Source organism: Oncorhynchus mykiss, chromosome 24 (genome assembly GCF_057628025.1).
Source record: "Oncorhynchus mykiss isolate SJ-2025 chromosome 24, ASM5762802v1, whole genome shotgun sequence".
NCBI classification, from domain to species: Eukaryota; Metazoa; Chordata; class Actinopteri; order Salmoniformes; family Salmonidae; genus Oncorhynchus; species Oncorhynchus mykiss.
In genome coordinates, this window is record NC_143045.1 from 4,129,011 (window position 1) to 4,148,279 (window position 19,269).

The 19,269-nt window shown below is 43.7% G+C and overlaps 1 protein-coding gene across 1 annotated transcript in view; it reads right to left on the reverse strand.

Moving 5' to 3' along the window:
* LOC149972337 (uncharacterized) overlaps positions 1 to 19,269 on the reverse strand; it is a 25,815-nt gene continuing 6,546 nt past the window's right edge. The window contains exons 2-4 of the mRNA XM_090218131.1: positions 3,792 to 4,114; positions 3,484 to 3,540; positions 1 to 884 (exon numbers count right to left, since the gene is read on the reverse strand). Coding sequence (XP_090074257.1) covers positions 631 to 884; positions 3,484 to 3,540; positions 3,792 to 4,114 — 634 coding nt within the window. The 3' untranslated portion in view covers positions 1 to 630. The remainder of the gene's footprint in view (positions 885 to 3,483; positions 3,541 to 3,791; positions 4,115 to 19,269) is intronic.

Genomic DNA, 19,269 nt, shown 5'->3' on the forward strand with positions numbered 1-19,269 from the left:
TTGGGGTTTTAGGCTGGGTTTCTGCATAGCACTTTGAGATATCAACTGATGTAAGAAGGGCTATATAAATAAATTGGATTTGAGGTGTGCCAAGCTTGTAGCGTCATATCCTAGAGGACACTAGGCTGTAATTGCTGCCAAAGGTGATTCAACAAAGTACTGAGTAAAGGGTCTGAATACTTATGTAAATGTTATATTTTTTTAATATTTTTGGAACATTTGCAAAATAAAAACTGTTTTTGCTTTGTCATTATGGGGTATTGTCTGTAGATTGATGAGGGGGGGGGGGGGGGGGGGGAACTATTCAATCCATTTAAAAATGAGGCTATTCCACAAAATGTGGAAAAAGTCAAGGTCTGAATACTTTCTGAATGCACTAACGTGAAAGTCCAGAAATGGATGCACCAATTGCCTCTTTAAACCAACAAAACTTCTAGTCAGTACACCACCACTACCCAGACTGACACAATATGGCTTATCCAGAGATTTGGCTCATTAGAGACTATAAAGATGCTAGTTTTAAGCTTAACAGTTAACATACCATATTTCTCAGCAATAGGCTATGGAAATACCCAGAATTCACATTATGTTGAGAGGGTTGGGCTTCTTTCCTCTGGGCGAGATAAAGGTTCAGCACCTGGAAAGGATGGAATGGAGAGGGGAGGAATGATCACTGAGATCAGAGAGGAATCCTTTTTTCACCCAGATGTAAGTGTTGCCTGGCACCAGTTCAGGGGAGCTGCAGTGGTCGGGTAATGTGTGGTACAGAGGGGAAGGCAGGGTGCTGACATTGCCATGAGAGGCCAGCAAAGACATGGCGTTTACCATCACGATGGGCCGCTCGTTCATCTTCATAGACACACTCTCCACTGTCCCTAGCAGAACTGGACACAAAATTCAGATCAGCGTCGTGAAGCCACTGTACTCAGTGTCAAAAATAAAGTACAGTTGAAGTCGGAAGTTCACATACACGTTAGGCAAATACATATAAACTCAGTTTTCACAATTCCTGACATTTAATCCTAGTAAAAATTCCCTTTCTTAGGTCAGTTAGGATCACCACAATTTTTTAAGAATGTGAAATGTCAGAAAAATAGAAGAGAGAATTATATATTTCAGCTTTTATTTCTTTTATCATATTTCCAGTGGGTCAGAACTTGACATACACTCAATTAATATTTGGTAGCATTGCCTTTAAATAGTTTAACTTGGGTCAAACGTTTTGGGTAGCCTTCTAACAAGCTTCCCACAATAAGTTGGGTGAATTTTGTCCCATTCCTCCTGACAGAGCTGGTGTAACTGAGTCAGGCTTATAGGCCTCCTTGCTCACACACGCTTTTTCAGATCTGCCCACACATTTTCTATAGGATTGAGGTCAGGGCTTTGTGATGGAAACTCCAATAGCTTGACTTTGTTGTCCTTAAGCCATTTTGCCACAACTTTGGAAGTATGCTTGGGGTCATTGTCCATTTGCGACCAAGCTTTAACTTCCTGACTGATGTCTTGAGATGTTGCTTCAATATATCCACATAATTTTCCTCCCTCATGATGCCATCTATTTTGTGAAGTGCTCCAGTCCCTCCTGCAGCAAAGCACCCCCACAACATGATGCTGCCACCCCCGTGCTTCACGGTTGGGATGGTGTTCTTCGGCTTGCAAGCCTCCCCCTTTTTCCTCCAAATATAACAATGGTTATTATGGCCAAAAAGTTATAGTTTTGTTTCATCAGAGAGGACATTTTTCCAAAAAGTACAATCTTTGTCCCCATGTGCAGTTTTGTGGTGTGGTTTTGGAGCAGTGGCTTCTTCCTTGCTGAACGGCCTTTCAGGTTATGTCGATATAGGACTCGTTTTACTGTGGATAAAGATACCTTTGTACCTGTTTCCAACAGCATCTTCACAAGGTCCTTTGCTGTTATTCTGGGATTGATTTGCACTTTTCGCAACAAAGTATGTTCATCTCTATGAGACAGAACGCGTCTCCTTCCTGAGTGGTATGACGGCTGCGTGGTCCCATGGTGTTTATACTTGCGTACTATTGTTTGTACAGATTAACGTGGTACCTTCAGGTGTTTGAAATTGCTCCCAAGGATGAACCAGACAGGTCTACAATTTTGTTTCTGAGGTCTTAGCTGATTTCTTTTGATTTTCCCATGATGTCAAGCACAGAGAAACTGAGTTTAAAGGTAGGCCTTGAAATACCTCCACAGGTACACCTCCAATTGACTCAAATGATGTCAATTTGCCTATCAGAAGCTTCTAAAGCCTTGACATAATTTTCTGGAATTTTCCGAGCTGTTTAAAGGCACAGTCTACTTAGTGTATGTAAACTTCTGACCCACTGGAATTGTGATACAGTGAATTATAATTGAAATAATCTGTCTGTAAAAAATTGCTGGAAAAATTACTTGTGTCATGCAAAATGTAGATGTCCTAACTGACTTGCCAAAACTATAGTTTGTTAACAAGAAATGTGTGGAGTGGTTGAAAAATGATTTTTAATGACTCCAACATAAGTGTATGTAAACTTCCAACTTCAACTGTATACTGAACAAAAATATAAACAGAACATGCAACAATTTCAAAGATTTGACTAAGTTACAGTTCATATAAGGAAATCAATCAATTTAAATAAATAAATTAGGCCCTAATCTATGGAATTCACATCACTGTGTAGGGGTGTAGCCATGGCTGGGCCTGGGAGGGGATCCACTGGAGAGCTAGGCCCAGTCAATCAGAAATAATTTCCCCCCACAAAATGACTTTATTACAGACAGAACTACTCCTCAGCACCCTCCCAACCACCCCTCAGATGAAGAAGAAGCCGGATGTGGAGGTCCTGGGCTGGTTACACGTGGTCTGCGGTTGTGAGGCTGGTTGGACGTACTGCCAAATTCTATAAAACGATGTTGGAAGCAGCTTATGGTAGAGAAATTAACAGCTCTGGTGGACATTCCTGCAGTCAGTTTGCCAATTGCACGCTCCCTCAAAACTTGAGACGTCTCTGGGATTGTGTTGTGTGACAAAACTGCACATTTTAAAGTGGCCTTTTATTGTCCCCACTACAAGGTGTACTCACTCTGTTTAGCCTCACATGTGAATCCTTAAAGAGAAGGGTGGGGCTGGCTTAAGGGGATGTGAACGATGCTGAATGGGTGTAGACAAAGAAGAGCTCTCCAGTAGTGGTACCAAAACATTCAAGGGCCATTTTCTCAAAAGTAAGGTTACAAGTTTATCAACTTTCAAAGCAGAATTTACTTTCCCATTGTTCCTCAACTCTAGTGCATGATATGCCATTTTCTATACTAAAAGTCTATACTTTTATCCAAAAACACCACCTCAAATGTTGCTACATAAGACCGAATCCAGCCGGTCGGTCACATTTTTGTTCAGTGTAGATTCAAGTGCTTCCCACTGTTCTTGCTAGAGGTCAAAGTATAGATTCATGTTTCCTTCACTCTGTGCTGCAAACTGGAGGCCTTACCTTCGGTGTAACACAGATCTTCCGTCTTCAAATCCCCCAGTGGTAGAAGCCTGGGTCCTGAGGGTAGTAAACAACAGTCTAATCAAATGGGCTTAGACAGAGACAGAATCCATGCAGGGACCCATCAAAACACACCCCGTTTATCATTTATGAACTACATATAGAATCATCATATCATTTGTCTGGGCTGTGGGTTGGTCTTTCGTATGGCCTTTCAGAGATAAAAAGACGTAAAACAAACTGTGACATAAATCATGGATCGATGAAAAATGGGAGTCAAGTTCGGAATGTATCCTGTTCCCACTGACCTGGAATCATGTTCATGCTGGTGGTGTTTCGTTCAGACCTTGGGTGCAGGACCCCCACGCAGCAAGACCACAGGGAGGAGTTGGGGTAGCGGTGCCCACAGCAGGTGAACTGGGTAGGGTAGAGCAGGTCTATCCCTGGGGCAGAGCAGCAGGTCTGAGTGGAGCCGGCCTCCATCAGGATATTCCCACAGCACTGGGCATCCTCTGCGAGCCTGCCCTGAACCTGCAGGTCGTACAGAGTCCCCGCACAGCACTTCATCTGGCCCGTGCTGGGGCTGTAGCCCTTCCCTCCGCAGCAGGACATGTTTCCCAACCTGCGGTGTCTGTGCAGAGAAAAAAAGATTTGACCTCCCAATAGCAAGAGAGCTGTTCCGATACACACCAGCAAATTTATTAGGTATTGTCAACAGGTTTGTTGTCTCTATTAGTGTGTGGCGGGTTAGTTAACACTTGGATAAACTGATTAACGTTAACGGTACAACGGGCCTCCCGGGTGGTGCAGTGGTCTAAGGCCAGAGACTTTGGGTTTGAGCCCAGGCACTGTCGCAGCCGACCGCGACCAGGAGGTCCATGGGGCAACGCCCAATTGGCCTAGCATCGTCCGGGTTAGGGAGGGTTTGGCCGGTAGGGATATCCTTGTCTCATCGAGCACAGTGTTTCCTCCGACACATTGGTGCGGCTGGCTTCCGGGTTGGATGCGCGCTGTGTTAAGAAGCAGTGCGGCCTGGTTGGGTTGTGTTTCGGAGGATGCATGACTCTCGACCTTCGTCTCTCCCGAGCCCGTACGGGAGTTGTGGCAATGAGACAAGATAGTAACTACTAAAACAATTGGATACTACGAAACTGGGGCGAAAAAAGGTGGTAAAACTATGAGAAAAAAAAAACTAACACTAACTAACACTAACACAATAACTGGCTTATGGATGCACTTCTCTATGTGAGAGAGAGGTATAATTATATATTTATATATAAACTATTTATGCTACCTTTTATATCATTGATCCTAATGATTTAGGCCTAGATGTACAACAACCAATGTGATAGAGTAATGACCGTGGAATAAAAAAAAAATGTGTATGGGTGGAGAGAGGGTTGGTTTTACAGGTTCACTCGCTCTGGATTGTCAGTACTGCATGTATTGTTGGCTGTCGTGCCATGGCTGTGTCAGAGTCGATTGTAACTTGGGTATTCCTTTATGGGCAGTGTGATTCCTAAGACACATTTTTACTTCCAGTCATTAGCAGCCGTTAGAATCCATGTTCTTTTTTCCTTACTTTTTTTTGTCGGAAAACAACAGGATATGATGAAATCTACATGAAATCTGTCTTGCATGTATTGGACATAAACATAAAGGACTGGTCTTGTGATATATTTAGGTTGTTTTCTCTTCATTTTTTCAAACATTTTCAAACAATTGAATCCAATGAACTGAGCAGGCTGGGCTGACATGGTTATAGCCTTGCTAGGACTTTCTAAATATGAGCATGCATTTATAAGATTGTGCTGTTATTATTTATATTAATATTATTTGCGTCATGAGTCAGGGAGATGGTCTGATGGTCTTAGTGATAACAGACCTAGATATGGGGGGAGGTTTTAGTGGGTGGAATATTATATCTCGATAGTGAGGCTGTAGAACTTTTGAGGATCTGGGGATGCCAAAACCCATGCCAAATCTTTTCAGTCTCCCAAGGGGGAAAAGGTTTTGTCGTGTCCTCTTCACGACTGTCTTGGTGTGCTTGGACCATGATAGATCGTTGGTGATGTGGACACCAAGGAACATGAAACTCTCAACCTACTCCACTACAGCCCTGACGATGTTAATGGGGGCCTGTTCGGCCCGCCTTTTCCTGTAGTCCACGATCAGCTCCTTTGTCTTGCTCACATTGAGGGAGAGGTTGTTGTCCTGGCACCACACGACCACATCTCTGACATACTCCCTAAAGGCTGACTCATCGTTGCCGGTGATCAGGCCTACCACTGTTGTGTCATCAGCAAACTTAATAACGGTGTTGGAGTCGTGCTTGGCCACGCAGTTGAGAGTGAACAGGAGGACTATGTACAAAACCCTGAGGGGGCCCAGTGTTGAGGATCAGCGTGGCAAACATCTTGTTGCCTACCCTTACCACCTGGGGGGCGGCCCGGCCCGTCAGGGAGTCCAGGATCCAGTTGCAGAGGGAGGTGTTTAGTCCCATTGTCCTTAGCTTAGTGATGAGCTTCGTGGGCACTATGGTGTTGAACGCTGAGCTGTAGTCAATGAACAGCATTCTCACATAGGTGTTCCTTTTGTCCAGGTGGGAAAGGGCAGTGTGGAGTGCGATTGAGATTGCTTCATCTGTGGATCTATTGGGGCGGTATGCAAATTGGAGTGGGTCTAGGGTATCCGGGAGGATGCTGTTGATGTGAGCCATGGCCAGCCTTTCAAAGCACTTCATGGCTACCGATGTGAGTGCTACGGGCGGTAATCATTTAGGCAAGTTATCTTTGCTTCCTTGGGCACGGGGACTATGGTGGTCTGCTTGAAACATGTAGGTATTACAGACTCAGTCAGGGAGAGGTTAAAAATGTCAGTGAAGACACTTGCCAGTTGATCCGAGCATGCTTTGAGTACACGTCCTGGTAATCCATCTGGACCTGCAGCTTTGTGAATGTTGACCTGTTTAAAGGTCTTGCTCATATCGGCTACCGAGAGCGTTATCACACAGGCATCAAGAACAGCTGGTGCTCTAGTGCATGCTTCAGTGTTGCTTGCCTTGAAGCGAGAATAAAATGCATTTAGCTCGTCTAGTAGGCCCGCGTCACTGGACAGCTTGCGTCTGGGTTTCTCTTTGTAGTCCGTAATAGTTTTAAAGACCTGCCAAATCTGATTAGCGTCAGAGCCAGTGTAGTAGGATTCAATCTTAATCATGTATTGCTTGTTTGATGGTTTGTCTGAGGGCATAGCAGGATTTCTTATAGGCGTCCGGATTATTGTCCCGCTCCTTGAAAGCGGCAGCTCTAGCCTTGGGGACAACGTCGTCAATGCAATTATTGATGATGCCTGAGGTGGTATACTCCTCAATGCAATTGGATGAATCCCAGAACATATTCCAGTCTGTGCTAGCAAAACAGTCCTGTAGCGTAGCAACTGCACCATCTGACCATTTCCGTATTGAGCGAGTCACGGGTACTTCCTGCTTTAGTTTTTGCTTGTAAGTAGGAATAAGGAGGATAGAATTATGGTCAGATTTGCCAAATGGAGGGCGGGGGAGAGCTTTGTATGCATCTCTGTGTGTGGAGTAAAGGTGGTCTGGAATTTGTTTCCCTTCTGGTTGCACATGTGACATGCTGGTAAAAATTTTGTAAAACTGATTTAAGTTTGCCTGCATTAAAATCCCCAGCCACTAGGAGCTACGCTTCTGGGTGAGCATTTTCTTGTTTGCTTATGGCCTTATAGGGTTGGTTGAGTGCGGTCTTAGTGCCAGCATCGGTCTGTGGTGGTAAATAGACAGCTACAAATAATATAGATGAGAACTCTCTTGGTGGATAGTGTGGTCTACAGCTTATCATAAGCTACTCTACCTCAGGCGAGCAATACCTCGAGACTTCATTAATATTAGACTGCGTGCACCAGCTGTTATTGACAAAAAGACACACCCCCACCCCTCGTCTTACCAGAGGTAATCTCTGTTCTGCCGGTGCATTGAAAATCCCTCCAGCTCTATATTGTCTGTGTCTTCGTTCAGCCATGACTCAGTGAAACATAACATATTACCGTTTTTAATGTCCCGTTAATAGGATAATCGTAATCATAGGTCATCTATTTTATTTTCTAATGATTTGCATGTTAGCAAGTAGAATTGATGGCAATGGGAGTTTACTCGCTCGCCTAAGAAATCTCAAAAGGCAGCCCGATCTGCGTCCTCTTTTCCTCCGTCTTTTCTTCACGCAAAAGGCGGGGATCTGGGCCTGTTCCCGGGAGAGCAGTATATCCTTCTCATCGAACTCGTTAAAGGAAAAAGCTTCTTCCAGTTCGTGGTGAGTAATCCCAGTTCGGATGTCCAAAAGTTATTTTCGATCATAAGAGACGGTAGCAGCAACATTGTGTACAAAATAAGTAAAAAAATAAGTTACAAACAACGCTAAAAATTGAACAAAATAGCACAATTGATTACAGACATGTAAAATGTTAGCCATCCTCTTCGGCACCATTTTTTGACACTTAAATCATTGTGGTGCTTTTTAATGGTAAGTCTACAAACATTGGTTGTGGTAAGTATAATTGAAACTTGGGTATCATTATGGTAAGTCTGGAAATAAGTATAGCCATTTATAATTGTAATGGCTTAGCAGATCATAAAAAAAGAAGATACATTTTTACATGGCTCAAAGAGGATATAATATCTATTGTTTACAGGAAACTCATTCTACAAATATAGATGAGGTTGGGTGGAAAAAGGACTGGGAGGGAGAAATATATTTGTGTCATGGGCAAAGAAACTCAAAAGGGGTGATTATACTAATTAATACACATTTTGATCCGATTGTGCAAACTGTGCGAACAGCGCCGCAAGGAAGATGGATTATTTTAAATATGCTAGTGGACCAAAAACAGATCTGGCTAATTCATCTACAGTTGAGGTAGGAAGTTTACATACACTTAGGTTGGAGTCATTAAAACTCGTTTTTCAATCACTCCAAAAATTTCTTGTAAACAAACCATAGTTTTGGCATGACACAAGTCACTTTTCCAACAATTGTTTACAGACAGATTATTTAACTTATAATTCACTGTATCACAATTCCAATGGGTCAGAAGTTCACATACAGTGGGGCAAAAAAGTATTTAGTCAGCCACCAATTGTGCAAGTTCTCCACTTAAAAAGATGAGAGAGGCCTGTAATTTTCATCATAGGTACACTTCAACTATGACAGACAAAATGAGGAAAAAAATCCAGAAAATCACATTTTAGGATTTTTAATGAATTTATTTGCAAATTATGGTGGAAAATAAGTATTTGGTCAATAACAAAAGTTTATCTCAATACTTTGTTATATACCCTTTGTTGGCAATGACAGAGGTCAAACGTTTTCTGTAAGTCTTCACAAGGTTTTCACACACTGTTGCTGGTATTTTGGCCCATTCCTCCATGCAGATCTCCTCTAGAGCAGTGATGTTTTGGGGCTGTGGCTGGGCAACACGGACTTTCAACTCCCAGCAAAGATTTTCTATGGGGTTGAGATCTGGAGACTGGCTAGGCCACTCCAGGGCCTTGAAATGCTTCTTACGAAGCCACTCCTTCGTTGCCCGGGCGGTGTGTTTGGGATCATTGTCATGCTGAAAGACCCAGCCACGTTTCATCTTCAATGCCCTCACGATACATGGCCCCATTCATTCTTTCCTTTACACGGATCAGTCGTCCTGGTCCCTTTGCAGAAAAACAGCCCCAAAGCATGATGTTTCCACCCCCATGCTTCACAGTAGGTATGGTTTTCTTTGGATGCAACTCAGCATTCTTTGTCCTCCAAACACGACGAGTTGAGTTTTTACCAAAAAGTAATATTTTGGTTTCATCTGACCATATGACATTCTCCCAATCTTCTTCTGGATCATCCAAATGCTCTCTAGCAAACTTCAGACAGGCCTGGACATGTACTGGCTTAAGCAGGGGGAAACGTCTGGCACTGCAGGATTTGAGTCCCTGGCGGCGTAGTGTGTTACTGATGGTAGGCTTTGTTACTTTGGTCCCAGGACTCTGCAGGTCATTCACTAGGTCCCCCCGTGTGGTTCTGGGATTTTTTGCTTGTGATCATTTTGACCCCACGGGGTGAGATCTTGCATGGAGTCTCAGATCGAGGGAGATTATCAGTGGTCTTGTATGTTTTCCATTTCCTAATAATTGCTCCCACAGTTGATTTCTTCAAACCAAGCTGCTTAACAATTGCAGATTCAGTCTTCCCAGCCTGGTGCAGGTCTACAGTTTTGTTTCTGGTGTCCTTTGACAGCTCTTTGGTCTTGGTCATAGTGGAGTTTGGAGTGTGACTGTTTGAGGTTGTGGACAGGTGTCTTTTATACTGATAACAAGTTCAAACAGGTGCCATTAATACAGCTAACGAGTGGAGGACAGAGGAGCCTCTTAAAGAAGAAGTTACAGGTCTGTGTGAGCCAGAAATCTTGCTTGTTTGTAGGTGACCAAATACTTATTTCCACCATAATTTGCAAATAAATTCATTAAAAATCCTACAATGTGATTTTCTGGATTTTTTTTTTGTCACATTTTGTCTGTCATAGTTGAAGTGTACCTATGATGAAAATTACAGGCCTCTCTCATATTTGTAAGTGGGAGAACTTGCACAATTGGTGGCTGACTAAATACATTTTTGCCCCACTGTACATTAAGTTGACTGTGCCTTTAAATAGCTTGGAAAATTCCAGAAAATGGTGTCATGGCTATAGAAGCTTCTGATAAGCAAATTGACATCATTGGAGGTGTACCTGTGGATGTATTTCAAGGCCTACCTTCAAACTCAGTGCCTCTTTGCTTGACATCATGGGAAAATCAAAAGAAATTAGGAGACGTGTTCTGTCTCCAAGAGATGAACGTACTTTGGTGCGAAAAGTATAAATCAATCCCAGAACAACAGCAAAAGACCCTGTGAAAATGCTGGAGGAAACAGGCACAAAAGTATCTATATCCATAGTAAAACGAGTCCTCTATCGACATAACCTGAGAGGCCGCTCAGCAAGGAAGAAGCCACTGCTCCAACACCGTCATAAAAAAAGCCAGACTACGGTTTGCAACTCCACGTGGGGACAAAGATTGTAGTTTTTGGAGAAATGTCCTCTGGTCTGATGAAACAAAGATAGAACTGCTTGGCCATAATGACCATCATTATGTTTGGAGGAAAAAGGGGGAGGCTTGCAAGCCAAAGAACACCATCCCAACCGTGAAGCGTTTTTTTCCGCAATCTGGATTATTATTATGACAAGTGCACCATATTACGTATTGGATCGTTAAAAAATAGTGTTGACACTACCTTGTTAGTTTACCAATAAAATGGGTGGATGGTGAAGTAGACATACCTGGTATAAATTAACTTTCCACAATTAATTTCAATAGAAAGTTAGCAACAATAGATAATATTCTGAAACCATGGCGAGGTAAATACTTGTCTATTTATGGAAAAAATCATATTGATTAACTCTTTGGTCCTATCACAGAATACTTACTTACTAATTTACTTACTAATTGTCACGTTCTGACCGTAGTTCCTTTGTTTTGTCTTTGTTTTAGTATGGTCAGGGTGTGAGTTGGGGTGGGCAGTCTGTTTGTTTTTCTATGTTGGTTTTTGAGTTTGGCCTGGTATGGTTCTCAATCAGAGGCAGGTGTCGTTAGTTGTCTCTGATCGTTACACTAATGGCACTGCCTACTCCAGATGACTTGTTTTTTTAAAATCAAATTAGCAAAAAACATTTTATTTTATTTGGAATGCTAAGCCAGACAAAATTAAACGTGCCTATTTCTATAACAAATATGAGTTTGGGGGGCTAAAATGATAAAATATTAAAGCTTTAAACCTCTTACTAAAAGCTTCACTCATACATAAGTTATACTTAAACCCAAAATGGTTCTCCAGTAGATTATTAAAAAAGGCTCATCCATTGTTCAAAAATGTCCTTTTTGCCTCTATACAGATTACAACTTCTCATTTCCTACTAATTGAAAATGACATTTTGTTTAAAGTATCGCCATGCAAAGCTGGTTACAATTTCAGTTTTATCCTCCAGAAAAGTAAGAACAAATATTACAACAAATGTTATGGTTAAACTCAAATATACTGATAATTTAAAAAAAAAACATTCTTTATGGATTTCTTTTTTTGAATTATTAGATTTGTTAATGACATTATGAACAGAAACGGAGGAGTTATGTCACATGCAGTTATCGAAAATATATGTGGGGATCCAAACGTACAACCTCAATCCAAACGTCCAACCAACTGATTGCAGCACTACAACAAAAATGGAGGCAAGTGGAAAAGGGAGAAGGTAGGGAACTTGAAAGGCCGCACAGCAAGGAAGAAGCCACTGCTCCAAAACCGCAATAAAACTGCCATATATTAAAGATACAAATTGGCTGAAATGAACTGGCATAAATAGAAAAATATTCCAGTTTAATTTGAGGACAAAAATGTTGACAGCTGCACCATAACGGTTGCAAAATAAATGGGAAGATATTTTCGATGTACCAATTCCATGGCATATGGTTAATGAACTGGTACAAAAAAACTACACTTGATTCAACACTTTAAATTATTATACAACACTTGAAATTATTATATAAAGTTATTGCCACCAACAGAATGCTATATATATATATATATATATATATATATATAGTGCCTTGCGAAAGTATTCGGCCCCCTTGAACTTTGCGACCTTTTGCCACATTTCAGGCTTCAAACATAAAGATATAAAACTGTATTTTTTTGTGAAGAATCAACAACAAGTGGGACACAATCATGAAATGGAACGACATTTATTGGATATTTCAAACTTTTTTAACAAATCAAAAACTGAAAAATTGGGCGTGAAAAATTATTCAGCCCCCTTAAGTTAATACTTTGTAGCGCCACCTTTTGCTGCGATTACAGCTGTAAGTCGCTTGGGGTATGTCTCTATCAGTTTTGCACATCGAGAGACTGACATTTTTTCCCATTCCTCCTTGCAAAACAGCTCGAGCTCAGTGAGGTTGGATGGAGAGCATTTGTGAACAGCAGTTTTCAGTTCTTTCCACAGATTCTCGATTGGATTCAGGTCTGGACTTTGACTTGGCCATTCTAACACCTGGATATGTTTATTTTTGAACCATTCCATTGTAGATTTTGCTTTATGTTTTGGATCATTGTCTTGTTGGAAGACAAATCTCCGTCCCAGTCTCAGGTCTTTTGCAGACTCAGGTTTTCTTCCAGAATGGTCCTGTATTTGGCTCCATCCATCTTCCCATCAATTTTAACCATCTTCCCTGTCCCTGCTGAAGAAAAGCAGGCCCAAACCATGATGCTGCCACCACCATGTTTGACAGTGGGGATGGTGTGTTCAGCTGTGTTGCTTTTACGCCAAACATAACGTTTTGCATTGTTGCCAAAAAGTTCAATTTTGTTTTCATCTGACCAGAGCACCTTCTTCCACATGTTTGGTGTGTCTCCCAGGTGGCTTGTGGCAAACTTTAAACTACACTTTTTATGGATATCTTTAAGAAATGGCTTTCTTCTTGCCACTCTTCCATAAAGGCCAGATTTGTGCAATATACGACTGATTGTTGTCCTATGGACAGAGTCTCCCACCTCAGCTGTAGATCTCTGCAGTTCATCCAGAGTGATCATGGGCCTCTTGGCTGCATCTCTGATCAGTCTTCTCCTTGTATGAGCTGAAAGTTTAGAGGGACGGCCAGGTCTTGGTAGATTTGCAGTGGTCTGATACTCCTTCCATTTCAATATTATCGCTTGCACAGTGCTCCTTGGGATATTTAAAGCTTGGGAAATCTTTTTGTATCCAAATCCGGCTTTAAACTTCTTCACAACAGTATCTCGGACCTGCCTGGTGTGTTCCTTGTTCTTCATGATGCTCTCTGCGCTTTTAACGGACCTCTGAGACTATCACAGTGCAGGTGCATTTATACGGAGACTTGATTACACACAGGTGGATTGTATTTATCATCATTAGTCATTTAGGTCAACATTGGATCATTCAGAGATCCTCACTGAACTTCTGGAGAGAGTTTGCTGCACTGAAAGTAAAGGGGCTGAATAATTTTGCACGCCCAATTTTTCAGTTTTTGATTTGTTAAAAAAGTTTGAAATATCCAATAAATGTCGTTCCACTTCATGATTGTGTCCCACTTGTTGTTGATTCTTCACAAAAAAATACAGTTTTATATCTTTATGTTTGAAGACTGAAATGTGGCAAAAGGTCGCAAAGTTCAAGGGGGCCGAATACTTTCGCAAGGCACTGTACTCTGCGTCTCACAAAGACACGGCGGTTGGACCTACAAATCTCAAATTTGGACTCATCAGACCAAAGGACAGATTCCCACCGGTCTAATGTCCATTGCTCGTGTTTCTTGGCCCAAGCAAGATTCTTCTTATTATTGGTGTCCTTTAGTAGTGGTTTCTTTGCAGCAATTCAACCACGAAGGCCTGATTCATGCAGTCTCCTCTGAACAGTTGATGTTGAGATGTATCTGTTACTTGAACTCTGTGAAGCATTTATTTGGGCTGCAATCTGAGGTGCAATTAAATCTAATGAACTTTTCCTCTGCAGCAGAGATAACTCTGGGCTTTCCTTTCCTGTAGCGGTCCTAATGAGAGCCAGTTTCATCATAGCGCTTGATGGTTTTTGCGACTGCACTTGAAGAAACTTTGAAAGTTCTTGAAATTGTCCGATTTGACTGACCTTCATGTCTTAAAGCAATGATGGACTGTTGTTTCTCTTTGCTTATTTGAGCTGTTCCTGCTGTAATATGGACTTGATCTTTTACCAAATCTGTATATTCTAGATTTAAAGATTCTAGATTTAATTTTGGATTGGAGATGCTTAATGTGAGTTTGAAAGGAGAGTTTACATTCTAACCAGACACATAGAATATGTGGACAAATACATATACCTAAGTCAGAACCGTCCAGAGTAGTGATGCTGTCACGTTCTGACCTTTATTTCCGTTGTTTTGTATTTATTTAGTATGGTCAGGGCGTGAGTTGGGTGGGCAGTCTATGTTTGTTTTTCTATGTTTTGGGGCATTTCTATGTTTTCGGCCTAGTATGGTTCTCAATCAGAGGCAGGTGTCATTAGTTGTCTCTGATTGAGAATCATACTTAGGTAGCCTGGGTTGCACTGTTTGTTTGTGGGTGATTGTCTATGTTGATGGCTTGTTTCAGCACAGTCCATATGATTAGCTTCACGGTTGTTATTTTGTTTATTGGTTTTGTATAGTTTTCAGTGTTCACTACTTTCTTTATTAAAGTTTGACCATGGACACTTACCACGCCGCGTATTGGTCCTCAGATCCTTTTCGCCTCTCCTCTTCAGATGAAGAGGAGAACGACCGTGACAGAATCACCCACCAACCAAGGACCAAGCGGCGTGGTAGAAAACAGCGACGACAGCAGCAGCAGCAACAACAACAACAGCGGCCGGCTTCACAGGACTACACAACTTGGGAGGAGGTAGACAGATGGGCCATCGACCCAGGGAGAGTGCCGGAGCCCGCCTGGGATTCGATGGAGCAGTGCAAGGAAGGTTACAGGAGAATGAGGTTGGCGAAGGCAGCAGGGCAGTGCGACAGGTACGAGAGACAGCCCCAAATGTTTTGGGGGGGGGGGCACACGAGGGGTGGAGCTAAGCCAGGTAGCAGACCTGCGCTCAGTCCTCGTGCTTATTATAAGCAGCGTGATACTGGGCAGGCACCGTGTTATGCGGTTAAGCGCACGGTGTCGCCAGTACGTGTCCATAGCCCGGTGCGCTATAGGACAGCCCCCCGAGAGTGTCATGCGAGTGCAGGCATCGAGCCAGGGCGTATGGTGCCTGCTCAGCGGGTCTGGTCGCCGGTACGCAGTTTTGGTCCAGGGTATCCTGCGCCGGCTCTGCGTGCTGTGTCTCCGGGGCGCTGGGAGGGTGCAGTGCGTCCTCTGCCTGCGCTCCGCTCGTGCCGGGCGAATGTGGGAGTGGAGCCTAAGGGAGAGGTGCGTGTAGTAAGCACTAGATCTCCCGTGCTTACCCACAGCCCGGTTCAACCTGTGCCTGCACTCTGGAGGGTCCGGGCTAGAGTGGTTATCCAGCCTGGGGAAGTGGTGCCAAGGTTGCGCACCAGAGCTCCAGTGCTCCCCCACAGCCCGGTCCTTCAGGTGCCTCCTCCTAACCCCAAGCCTCCTGAAGGGCTCCCCAGCCTGGTGGTTCCTGTGGCAGCCCCATGCACCAGGCTGTCTCTCTGTCTCCTCCCTGCAGGTGGTCCGGCGCCGCTGCCGGAGCCTCCCGCCTGTCCGGCGCCGCTGCCGGAGCCTCCCGCCTGTCCGGCGCCGCTGCCGGAGCCTCCCGCCTGTCCGGCGCCGCTGCCTCCCGCCTGTCCGGCGCCGCCTGTCCGGAGCCTCCCGCCTGTCCGGAGCCTCCCGCCTGTCCGGAGCCTCCCGCCTGTCCGGAGCCTCCCGCCTGTCCGGAGCCTCCCGCCTGTCCGGCGCCGCTGCCGGCCGGAGCCCCTCTGTCCCGAGCAGCTGCCCCTCTGTCCCGAGCAGCTGCCCCTCTGTCCCGAGCAGCTGCCCCACCTCTGTCCCGAGCAGCTGCCCCACCTCTGTCCCGAGCAGCTGCCCCACCTCTGTCCCGAGCAGCTGCCCCACCTCTGTCCCGAGCAGCTGCCCCACCTCTGTCCCGAGCTGCCCCTCTGTCCAGTGGGGTCATTGAGAAGGGTGGCCATGGTGAGAAAGCCACGGAGGCGGACAATAAGGCGGACTAAGACAATGGTGAAGTGGGGTCCGCGTCCCGCGCCAGAGCCGCCACCGCGGACAGACGCCCACCCAGACCCTCCCCTATAGGTCAAGGTTTTGCGGCCGGAGTCCGCACCTTTGGGGGGGGGGGGGGGGGTACTGTCACGTTCTGACCTTTATTTCCGTTGTTTTGTATTTATTTAGTATGGTCAGGGCGTGAGTTGGGTGGGCAGTCTATGTTTGTTTTTCTATGTTTTGGGGCATTTCTATGTTTTCGGCCTAGTATGGTTCTCAATCAGAGGCAGGTGTCATTAGTTGTCTCTGATTGAGAATCATACTTAGGTAGCCTGGGTTGCACTGTTTGTTTGTGGGTGATTGTCTATGTTGATGGCTTGTTTCAGCACAGTCCATATAATTAGCTTCACGGCTGTTATTTTGTTTACTGGTTTTGTATAGTTTTCAGTGTTCACTACTTCCTTTATTAAAGTTTGACCATGGACACTTACCACGCTGCGTATTGGTCCTCAGATCCTTTTCGCCTCTCCTCTTCAGATGAAGAGGAGAACGACCGTGACAGATGCTGGACAAGCGGGCAGCGATCGGTTGAAGAGCATGCATTTAGTTTTACTTGCATTTAAGAACAGGCTAAAATGATTGCCACCAATTTCCAGCCATTTTTGATCGTGGAGGACAGAGGTTTTAGAAATTATAGCAATAGTCGAAATCCAATGTACACAATTCAGAGCAGGAAAACCCTTTCAAAAATCACTTATTCCACAACAGTACGAGAGCACACATGCTTCAGTATGGGAAGAGGTCCAAAAACCTACTGCAGTTTGCCTTACCACTGACTGCTGGACAGCAAGGGTACCCACTTCTTACATGTCGGTTACCTGTCACTTCATTGAAGATTTTTCGATGTCTAGCTCTCTTCTGGACTGCTTTGAGTTCAGCGACAGACACACCTCAGAGAAATTGGCAGAGGAACTGTTGAGAGTGGCCAGAGAATGGCAAGTAGATGGAAAAGTGGTCTGTTGTGTTAGTGACAATGCAGCTAACATAACCAAAGCCATGAAAATGTTCAACTGGACACATCATCCATGTCTTGCCCACACAATCAACCTGATCGTAAGAGATGCTCTGACGGTGATGAAGCCCACTGTGGACAAAGTGAAAGCAGCTGTGGAATACTTCCACAGGAGCACAGTAGGTGCTGAAAAACTAAAGTCTACACAACACCAGATGGGAATGCCTGAGCTGAGGCCTAAACAAGACTGCACTACAAGGTGGAATTCAGCATTTTATATGCTGAAGCAGTTTCTTGAGTCAAAAGATGCCATCATCTCTACCCTGGCCATTGTCAATGCACCTGTTGATGCTCTGACCCAAGAGTAATGAGAGGTGGTGGAGGAGTCCTGGAACCCTTTGAGCAGGTCACTATGGAGATCAGTGGAGAGAGATACAGTAAGCAGTTATTACTACATCATTATTTAATCCATTATTATATATGTATATGAGAATGTAGTATCTGTGGACAAAACATGAACCTGAACTAATAAGGTACTGTTCTCTCTTTTCAGCTATGTGACAGCCTAAAAAATGATACTCCTGTGTAAAGGTCTGCAGCAAATCACAGCCAGCCGCCAGAGAGAAGCAAATGTAACCACAGGACATGTGACAGAGTTGATGGACACCCTATGTTCATCAATGGACAGAAAGTTCCACAGAATGGAATATAATCACATGCTATCAGAAACCGCTGCACTTGACCCCAGGTTTAAGAAGTTAGCCTTCAGTGATGCCACAGCGATTGATGAGGCTCTTCAAAGAATAACCTCAGCAGCAGGGAGGGACATCCCCAGCAGTCAGCTGGCTCAGGCACCAGGGCAACAGGAAGAAGAGGGATCAGATGGAGCAGAAGAACCAGCAGTAGTGCCACAAACGTCTGCTGTTTGGATGCTGTTTGACGAGAGCGCAACTGGGGATGCAGCACAAAGGAATCCCTCAGCAGATGCCATAATGGAGGTCTGATCCTATTTGGAGGAGCCCCTCCTCCAAAGATCTGCAGATCCTCTGAGCTGGTGTAAGAACAAGGCCTCTGTCTACCCATGGCCTACTAAAGTCACGACAGGGAGACTCTGCATAGTGGCCACATCCGTTCCCTCTGAGAGGGTCTTCTCGAAAACGGGACAAATAATTACTGAGAAGAAACTGCATCAGCCCCATCAGCCCCCTTTGCATTCAGCTTGTATTTCTGAATGCAAACCTCTCATAAAAGCAAAATATGGTCATCATTGCTGTGTGCTGCTGGATATAACATGGCAATAAAGAAGCAAGAGAAAGAGGGACCAGTTTAATGTTTTAAGTGGGATGCTGCAGTTTTGCACATTGTTACTTATTTTTCTTTGATATGGTGCAATATTCTATTATTATGTTGTTCAGATTGTATTCGTTTTGAATTGTTACATTTATATGACCTTTGTTTATATATATTTAAAAAGTTATACTTTAAATGCACATGTGTAATAGCACCCTTCTTTCTAACATTTATTTCAATTTGTGGGATGCTGCAGTTTTGCAAACTGTTATTTATTTTTCTTTGATATGGTCTAATATTATATTATGCTGTTCAGATCGTATTCGTTTTGTAAGGTCAGATTGATATGCACTTTGTTTATATACATTAAAAAGTTATACTTTAAATGGAAATGTTTAATAGCATTCTTTTTCATAACAAAACAATGCATTTTTAAATGCATTGTGATTAAGGTAGAGTATGATTTAATTTAATAATTTAATTAGAATTGTTTTAACACCAATCATAGCAAAAACTATCGCAAACTGTTTGACTTGAAAAAATACAAAACATGTTTTTTTTTAAAGAGCCGTTTGAGAGCCAAAAGAGCTGGTGAGTTGAACCGAACGAGCCGGCTCACTGAAAAGAGCCGGAATGCCCATCACTACTCCGGACAGTGCTGGTCGTAAAAAAGCTAGCTAGTTCATGGATGCAAACAATGTTCTT